Genomic DNA, 10,219 nt, shown 5'->3' on the forward strand with positions numbered 1-10,219 from the left:
CAAAAAACAATGTAGAGGAAGCGCAAATTTTGAAATTATTGAATTCGATTTTATGGCTGACAAGCTCTCAGTTCCACTTTTTCCACCTCTCATGTATAAGCTACACTTTACTGTCTACCCCTCTCGCCCATATGTTCTGTTTGTGTGTTATATTCACCGCACTACGAAAATGGATGAACAATGGTTATCTATAACAAATTCATATTAATAATGATGAACAATTTTTATATGGTTTCATTGTATTTAATATTCTATTGTTGTTTCTCTTCGTTTCATTTCCACACAATCCAATTCAATTTACATTTACAAATCCTACAATGGTTGTTGTTGTCTTGTGCGCATTATTGTTATTTAATTTGTTAATTTTTTTTTGCTTTTATTTATTTCTTTATTTCGTATAGTGTGTGTGTGGCTGTGTTTGTTTTTCCATTTATTTCCTTATTTTTATATATTTTTTTTAATGAAAAAGTTTAGTTTTAGCTTAGCTTTTCCAGATACAATAAATGGAGATAAACAAGTAAAAAGGCATTAAGTTCGGCCGGGCCGAACTTTGGATACCCACCACCTCGGGTGTATATGTAACCCCGTTTCGCCACAATCTGGTGAAAATTGGATAACCTATGCACCCAAATTCGGCACGGACATTGAGTGGTCTAATAAATATAAGTCATTGTTGAATTTTGTATTTCAAATTTCAACAAAATCGGGTAATAAATAAAGCTTTTATGAGCTTCAGACCCTTAACCGGCATATCGATCTATATGACAGCTATGTCTAAATACAGTCCGATCTTTACCATATTTGGGTCGAATGACGGGTGGCCTAAAACTACTCAATGTTTCAAATTTCAGCGAAATCGGTTAAAAAATAAAGCTTTTTATGGGCTTCAGACCCTTTATCTGGAGATCGGTCAATATGGCAGCTATATCTAAATATAGTCCGATCTTTACCATATTTGGGTCCTATGTTGGGAGACGTAAAACCACTCACTGTTGCAAATTTCAGCGAAATCGGTTAAAAAATAAATCTTTTATGGGCTTCAGACCATTTATCTGGAGATCGGTCTACATGGCAAATATATCTAAATATAGCCCGATCTGTACCATATTTGGGGCCTATGTTGGGAGACGTAAAACCACTCACTGTTGCAAATTTCAGCGAAATCGGTTAAAAAATAAATCTTTTATGGGCTTCAGACCATTTATCTGGAGATCGGTCTACATGGCAAATATATCTAAGTATAGTCCGATTTGTACCATATTTGGGTCGGATGTTGAGAGGATTAAAACTGCGCACTATTCCAAAATGCAGCAAAATCGGGTAAAAAAATAAAGTTTTTATGACCATCAGACCCCTTATCGGGAGATCGGTCTACATGGCAGCTATATCTAAATTTGAACCGATCTAACCCATATTTAGGTAAGATTTCGGGAGGCTTCAATTAACTCACTGTTGCAAAATTCAGCAAAATCGGGTAAAAAATTTAAGTTTTTATGACCATCAGACCCCTTATCATGAGATCGGTCTACATGGCAGCTATATCTAAATTTGAACCGATCTAATCCATATTTAGGTAAGATGTCGGGAGGCTTCAATTAATTTACTGTTGCAAATTTCAGCAAAATCGGATAAAAAATAAAGTTTTTATGACCATCAGACCCCTTATCGGGAGATCGGTTTATATGGCAGCTATATCTAAATTTCGACTGATCTAATCCATATTTAGGTAAGATGTCGGGAGGCTTAAAATAACTCACTGTTGCAAATTTCTGCGAAATCGGATAATAAATAAAGCTTTTATGGTCTTCGGACCCTTTATCGGGATATCGGTCTATATGGTAGCTATATCTAAATATAGTCCGATGTGAACCATATTCGGCTCAGTTGTCGGGAAGCCTTAAACTACTCACTGTTTCAAATTTCAGCAAAATCGGATGAAAAATTAAGTTTTTATGGGCATTAGACCATTTATCGGAAAATCGGTCTATATAGCAGATATATCCAAATATGGTTCGATTTGGCTCGTTCAAGAACTTAACCAGCGTGCATCAAAGAGACGTATCTGTGCCAAATTACAGCTCAGTATCTCAATTTTTGATGGCTCTAGAGTGATACAACAGACGGACGGACAGACACACGGACATCGTTAAATCGTCCTAAAAATTTACGGCGATCCGAAATATATTGGGTTGCCCAAAAAGTAATTGCGGATTTTTCATATAGTTGGCGTTGACAAATTTTTTCACAGCTTGTGACTCTGTAATTGCATTCTTTCTTCTGTCAGTTATCAGCTGTTACTTTGAGCTTGCTTTAGAAAAAAAAATCCGCAATTACTTTTTGGGCAACCCAATATATAGTTTGTATATATATCATTTGTAATGGTTATCGTCCATTATGATACCACACAGGAGAAGGAAGATGCCTTCTAGTTCCTACCGTTGAACCATCCAGTTCGCTTTAAAAGGCACAACAACTTGGGAATGTTCACATCCTTCTTTGTCAGAACACAAACAAAAGTCAAACAACAACGCACAATAAAGACAATGGTATGAAAGCAGAGTTTATTCGGCCCATTTCGTGAGCATTTAATTGCATTTAATTGCACATGTACAATTAAAATTGTGCGAAATTTATTCTGATGCAGCGACATGTCGCTACTATTTTGCTCATAGAACTACAATAAGTGCCACTTGTACAGAATGTGTTCGAATTATCTTCGCCACCATTTTTTTTTTGGTGCGTTTTGGCAGTTGTTCGTGTGAAAAGTCGAAATCTGTACTAGGCTTGAAGACCAAAACAGAATGAGCGCGTTATATTTTGTTTTTGCAACTTTTCACACAAATCCCATAAAAGCAACCGGGATAAGTTAAACAAATGCTCAACTTTTTTCAACGCGACGCTCCTCAACGCGCTTATTCTCTTTAGGCCTTAAAGGCCTTATCACACTATAGTTCTGTTCGCGTACTTTTCCAGTAACAATTTGCAGGAGCAACTATGGAGATAAACCTAAGCCAGAAACCGTCTTGTTGTGCGCTATAAATACCAAAAAGTAGCCTCGAAATATTGAGGAGTTCCGTACTACATACCTAGCAAATCCTTAATTGTTCCCCATTCTACGCCCCTTAGGGTTGGTATTCTATTCTGCTTTCGGAATAGCCGCTGAAATTTGTAATTGTTCTTCGAGCGGAATTTGACAGCAATCAAATATTTTTATTTCTATACCAAAATACGATTTTTTATCTACACTTATTGTTTTCTCTATTTTATATATTTTTTCTCAAACAAATAAAGAAAAATGAACCATTGAAACCAATAAAACAAACAAAATTATGCCGGCAGTAGTTTCAAGTGTTGCCACTATAAAAGTTTTTTTTTTGTCATTTTCCTTACTGTAAACAGAGTACTACTTTTCCGCCTATTTTCACCCAACGTTTCGCCGACGTTTTTTTTTATATAGTGTTTGACAGCATTTTGCTGTTTGACGATTGAAAAGCTGAACAGAATACTCAGCTTAAGTCTGTGTCCATTAGCCACTTAAGCCGGGTAATGACAAAGGAACTGCTCCAACGTTTCATCATCTTCCCCACATGCCCTACACATGCGTTCACTTGTTGCACCTATTCTACATAAGTGGGCTCGTAGTTCTATATGTCCTTTAGGTAACAGCCTCGTCTTTTCACGATCCGGATCCCCCGATATGTTTTTCGTCGTCATACCGATCGATTTACTGTTCCACATTGCTTCTAGCATGTTCGACGCCCACGCTCCTAATTCGGACTGTTTCGACCCAAAAGGCTTCGTACTAATCACGTTTATTGACGACAGTACTCTACCCTTCACGGCCAACTCAGCTGCTCCTGCTCCAATCAGTCAATCTTGCCGTCCTTAGAGGAGGCTTTAATCCCCTTCTTAAACTCCAAGACTGTTCGTGACCTTACCTTCCTGGTTGTTACAGCCCTCATGAGCAGTTTACAGTCCATAAAGATGTTTACAATCGACGTCCTCGCGTTGACACCATACCACCTCATGCATTCTGTGGTGGCCCACATCGCCGCCTGCCGGACCGTATTATGGACAAGCAGTCGGAAACATATCTCAGTCCTTGGGTTCTCAATGATTGTCGGTGCTAAAGACGATTTTGCACAAGGATCTGCTACCCTATCAGTCAGTCGCTATCTATGTTAGCAGTCAGCTGACGCTAAAGCTTCCAAGCTTGTAGGGAAGAAACATTTCCTCAGGACCATAGTAGGTGCTATGCTTAAAAACGAGAAGGCGATGTTGTTGTTGTTCTTATCGTAGGCATGTTTATATTCGGAGGTAGCGATCCTCGTCAAGCGTCGATCGCCGCGAGAACATAATGGTCATTGGTTAGGTGCCAATAACTCACCTTATCATAACGACCATCATGGGCACTCAGTATTTAAGCCACAGCCAGCAGACCTCTCACAGAGACTGTACGTACACGGAGCATGCAGCTGAGCTTCTCGTGATGATGTTGAACACCAAACAAAACGCCACACAATTTCCCATTGTCGATTATTTTATTTATTTCCCAGTTCTCTTACCATTCTGAGCTATTGTGGGGCTCAACAATTCTTTTCACATATTTTTTACTAATCACACACTTTTTTCACTTTCTTTATACATATGACAACTAATTTCTAATCGTGCACAAGTTCAGTAGTCCTTTGGCCATAACATAGAGTAACTCATGCAAAATGAAGGCTATAACGCCAAGTTATTTGTAAGTGAAACCAACTTTCCAACAACTTACCAATTTATTGATAAAGGTACTGTTTTAAATTTTACCACTATGTCATATTTGTATTATATGTTTCGACACAGTATTTAATTAGTTTCATTCCTTTTTTTACTAATACGAACTAATGTAAGCAATTGATGCAGTGAAGAAAACGAGAAGAATGAAAGAGAAAATTTAAAAAAAAAAGTTAGCTTTTCACCTTCCTGTACCTTTTTTAAGTATACCCTGTCTCAATCTCCTCCATTTGAAAACGGCCTATGCAGTAAAGATAATTTGTACGATATTTCCAAAAATCCCATATTTTACTCACATTTGACTGTAAATTTCTCATCGGTTAAGTACATAGAGCTAAAAAGATTCGATCGATTTTCCATTTACATAATATTGTTTTCTTTTTTTAATAAAAATGATTTTATGAAAGAAATTCAACAAACAAATTAAACGTCCACATATCTCATCGTGCAAGCGAACCATACTTTGCGGCCCAGATCTGTCAAATATGTGTAATTTCATATAACCATCTGGTAACATTTGTCAATCAACAAATGGCCCTTGACACATTATTTTGTGAACGTACAAAGTTTTATATATTTAATATTTTTAACAATAGTGTCAGCATTTACATTTTCAACAGCAAAAACAATCAACTCCCAATGTAAGTACCATACAATTCATATATACGATATATAGTTTTAGTAAGAGAGATGTCTTCATTCATTTGAAAAAGCATGGAAGTTGTATTATGGGAAATGTAAACAAAACAGCTACAAACATGCACACATGTGTATAGTAAGCCCGCAGCGTTGTGCAAGAAAAGTACTCTCGTGGAAGAAACGCAATTTACTATTAATTAGAGATTGACAAATAACTAGAAAGTTTTGTAGATTTTAAAAAGAACAAGAAATATATATTCCCAAACGCGCAATAAAAAGTATAAACAAATATTTAATATTTTGAATGAACTATTGAATGCGACACCCTCTTTTTTCGCATTTGCTATTGTAGTATAACAACCCTGCTTTTGTCACTGGCAATTTCCAATGAAATGACGTTTGCGCAGTTTTTGCCACTTTCCAATAAGATGTTGGAAATTTTTTTCTATTGATTAGTTGAAGTTATGTCGCTTTTTATTGTTTACTCTCAAAGTTTTTTGTTAAATTTTGTGTAAAAAACCTTTGTGAAATCCAGTAAATAACGAAAATTTTGGACAAGAAGTGCTACGAGATTTTGCTAGAATAAAAACGAGTATAGAAATAAAGATGCAAGTTAAAGGAGCGCGAATCTTGTAAAGTGAGTGTGTGAGTGAAAAAAAAGTGAAAAAACAGAAACAGCGATTGATACAACATCATCGCCAAACCACCACTACAGATGTCCACAGGAGTGGGAGGTGGAGGGAGCATAACGACAGATCATCATAGCCGCCTGTATTTTCTGAACTCACCCACGGCACCACTGTCCGCACGCGACCCCTTCTTAATCAAACCCGAATACCTCAACTATGATAATCCCATGCATCATCTGTACCCAAGCAATCGGGGGCTTATAGACTACAATAATTATACGGTAACAGCAGCGGCAGTAAATGCAGCGGCAGCCGCCTCAGCGAACACCAACAGCAGCAACAATAACACCAATAACAATACATCATCTGCCTCCACCACCAATACCAATAATAACTCCACCGCCGCTGCTGCCGCCGCTGTTGCTGCGAATCCAACTGTAGTGGCAGCTGTAGCCCTTAATTTGGAGAATACCTTTCATCATCAGGCCCAGCAAGTGGTCCAGCAGCAGCAACAACAATTGCAAACAACAAACACCCAACACGTCGCCAACGCCGCCACCACCACAGCCACACATCCGCTGCACCATACCCTCAGCACACCCCCAACACAGTCAACACGCGCTCAAAAAGCCGCCCGTCGCCGCAGTAACGAATCACCCGAGGCCCGCCAACGAAGACTGGAGCGCAACGCCGCAAGGATGCGCGAGAAACGCGCCAAAGAATCTGAAGCTGAGTATCGCTTACGTCTGGCCAAGAATGCCGAGGCGAATCGTATACGTCGTCAGAATGAAAATGAAGTACAAAGAACCTTAAGACTGATGAAAAATGCAGCTCGTCAACGATTACGACGGGCCAGTGAAACGCCCGAAGAGAGAAAAAAGCGTTTGGCCAAGGCAGCTGAGCGTATGCGTGTAGCCCGTGCCAAACAACCCAAAATACCCAAGCCGCCGCTGGAGGATCGTCTTAAGGGCTACTAAAAGAGACACACGTCGACGTCAAAGCCACCCGCAAAACGCAGCGCCACAATAACAACTATTACATCAACATCATCATCATCCAACAGTAACTTTTAAACTTTTCTTCTTCTTCTGCCCAGGCAATCAGAGACCAGGACAAAGATTAGGCGGCTCATATTACATACACAATATGTCGCAATATGAGGTAGTACTACCAGTGGGGGGAAGTTAAGAGGAGTCAGACTCTGTCAGATGACGATGATGACGACGATGACACGACAGGCAGAAAGAACAATACAGCTAAACATAATATTTAAAACAAAAACAAAAACAATAACATTAAACACACAAAATCTACACTCAGAGAAGAAACAAAACACCAGCACATTAGAAATTATAGGCACCACCACCACCACCACCCCCCCAAATCCACAACCCTCAAAAACTACCCACACCATTACTCTGCTAATTATTTTTGGGTCCCTTTTTTGACCTGTTTTTAAAAGTTTTAGTCATTGTGGAAAATTTTTCAAGACATTTACTAACATCCCATGTTGGCTGTATGTCATGGGGGATGGCAGTTTTAACTAATCCGCAATCTTGTAATCCCCCATATGGCACATACAGTACACACATACATACACGATGTAATTTTCAGGAATTTATTGAATCCTGTTTCTAATTTGTAATTCTAAACATCCACAACTCGAAAAGGGAAGGTGGAAGGCATGATTTCACATCGACTTTTTTCAAATATGTCCCCAATTGACGAACTCTTCGAAAGCTAAGAATTGTTCTTTTTTCATTTAATTTATATGGAGTTCATATTGTTTCACTTCTATTTTCTAATAATCACAAAAGTACAGAAGATAATAATGTTTAGTTTTTGAAGAAAGAGAGCGAGAGAGAGAGCGAGAGAGAGAGAGAGAAAGGAGAAGGCTAAAGTTTACATGATTGGAGAAAACGGCAAAAAAAAATCAAAATCTACCGAAAAACGCTTTTTTCATTCTGTTGGAGCGTACTTAACAAGAGACACAAAAAGATGTGGGCGATGGGGGCTAAACAAACGACCATCATTAACGAAAGGCATGCACTAAAAGTCGATTGATTGATCGAACAACACAAAGCGTTACTCACTCTGAATATAAAAGAAAAGTTTGTGTGTGTGTGTGTGTGTGGTTTCATTGTCGTTTTCGTTGACGAGCTGCATCTTTCATCAGCTTTAAGGTTCAGAGTTTTTTCTACATTTCTAAAGAGAGCCAGCCGCCTTCCTGACTTATAGCGATAATGGAAAATATCATCTACCTGCTAAGGGCCGGTAGATGTGGTTTCACCACAACTAAAACTAAACTTAAATCTATTCTAAAATATTGATATATAAATTAAAACCTAATGGATTTCTGTATGAATCCCAAAAACATATATAAAATATTTTAACATTTTCTACATATTTTTTTTCTTCTTGAACGAAATCCTTGGACATTGTATAGCACTCGAGAGCAGAGTATTTTTAAAAGAAGACTCGGAATTGTTGCTAAGGTAGCCTAAAACGGTGATATGTTTTGTTCTAATGGTAGTGTCTCAAGGATCACAAATCAATAATTTAATTATATATTTTTTAACTCTGCTTTGAAGGATCTTTCATGGTTATTGGTCACAGGGGTCTTCATGCAAACTTGAGGAGTAGGATATTTTAGGGAATGTACAATGCCTTTGATTTTAAGGGATTTTATATAAAAGCTGGAATTTTCCGAATTATTTTTTAATATGCTTAGGATTATTAGTTATATATATAAGGCTCTCCTTTCAACTAAACTTCAATCTACTTGGTTGTAGTATCGGTTACGTTTCTTAAGTATTTGCTGTAAAAATAAAGTACATTGTAGTTGAGCAGAGCTTGAATCCTTTATCACCCAATCCCATGGTAGCCGGTTGTACGTACCGGATTGACTCGATGGACTTCTCCATTGGCAAGGGCTGCCGTCTCAGTGAACAACACACTGCTACAACACCACCAACAACAACAACAACATCACCAATTGCTGTAGGGGAATTTTTTTCTGTAAATGGAAGTTCTTGGGAAAACATAGGCCATACGATGGTTACAAAAATAGGTCCATAGCATAGAGTATAGGAGAAACAAACTCATTTCATATTAGATCGACTGATTGGGTACCAGCAATGATTCGCGTTTAATCCCGGTACTTAAAAACACTAAAGCGGCACTTATTTCTTATTTTTACCATGTAACTACTAGAATTTTAGGTAATCTTATCTGTTGTTTTGCAAAGTAATGGCAAATATGCAACTGCAAACTAACCCATAAACATTCCATTAAGGAACTGGGGCAAACTTCTCACAATTCAATGAGTGCTGTCCGATTCAATTTTAATCTCAATGATAAGGGAACTCCTCTTTATAGCCGAGTGCTAACGGTGTGCCGCAGAGCGACACCTCTTTGTGGAGAAGTTTTTACATGGTAAAGTACCTCACAAATGTTGCCAATGGCAAATCTTAATCTATTTTAAATCGTATAGGACTAAAGATAAATCGAGATTAATTTTGTGGCTGGAGCCAAACAAATATTTAAAAAAAATATTCCGGAGATATTAACCTTTGTTGTAGCCACATTTGTGTGCAATTCTCGTCCAGCTCCAAAGGGCCGATTGCCGCGGGAACGTTAGGGCCATTGATTTTTTAAATGCGCCATTAACTCCCCTTGTCATATTGAGAATCATAGGTACGAAGTATTTGTGCAAGAGCCGGTGCCGCCCGGCCTCTCACTCAGACCCTCCCCTCGATACCGCTGATTATCATCGACTGCAATTGCAGCTACTCCGTATGCAGCATTCCACTATCCGCAACTTGTGGACGCGCCCGATGGCTCGCAGCTAAGCTTATCGTGACAGCAATGAACACCACACAGATCGGGGCTCAACGGTGCAGCCTGCGTGGTGCTCATAGTTATTCCGAGCCGGGATCGCAACTTAAGAAAGAGCACGGTGGCTCTCAACAGCGCTTGTTTTGATGGCAATGAACACCACTCAAATCGGAGCTCATAGTTCCGACCAGTGTGGTGCTCATAGATATCCCGTGTCGGGATTAACCTTTCATACTGGGCTACTCATTCAACCTAAATCTATGTAAGGGGATAACATCCGCCCAAACCTATGTGAGGTGATAACTTCCGACTAGCTTTTTATGCTAGTCACGCCTTTC

At 38.7% G+C, this 10,219-nt stretch overlaps 2 protein-coding genes across 2 annotated transcripts in view; both read left to right on the top strand.

Moving 5' to 3' along the window:
• Positions 1-5,300: 5,300 nt before the first annotated feature.
• Positions 5,301-10,219, top strand: part of LOC106083558 (diphthine methyltransferase) — a 41,067-nt gene continuing 36,148 nt past the window's right edge. Inside the window, exon 1 of the mRNA XM_013246651.2 lies at positions 5,301-5,417. The gene's annotated coding sequence lies outside the window, so the exon portion shown is untranslated. The remainder of the gene's footprint in view (positions 5,418-10,219) is intronic.
• On the top strand, positions 5,473-8,446 carry LOC106083559 (probable basic-leucine zipper transcription factor R). The gene has a single exon (XM_013246653.2). The coding sequence runs from the start codon at positions 6,131-6,133 to the stop codon at positions 7,019-7,021; it is 891 nt and encodes a 296-aa protein (XP_013102107.1). The 5' UTR covers positions 5,473-6,130; the 3' UTR covers positions 7,022-8,446.

Source organism: Stomoxys calcitrans, chromosome 4 (genome assembly GCF_963082655.1).
Source record: "Stomoxys calcitrans chromosome 4, idStoCalc2.1, whole genome shotgun sequence".
In the NCBI taxonomy this organism is placed as follows: Eukaryota; Metazoa; Arthropoda; class Insecta; order Diptera; family Muscidae; genus Stomoxys; species Stomoxys calcitrans.

What these genes read in the sequence shown, in the direction of transcription:
- LOC106083559 (XM_013246653.2), top strand. Translation starts at nt 6,131, where the DNA reads ATGTCCACAGGAGTGGGAGGTGGAGGGAGCATAACGACAGATCATCAT.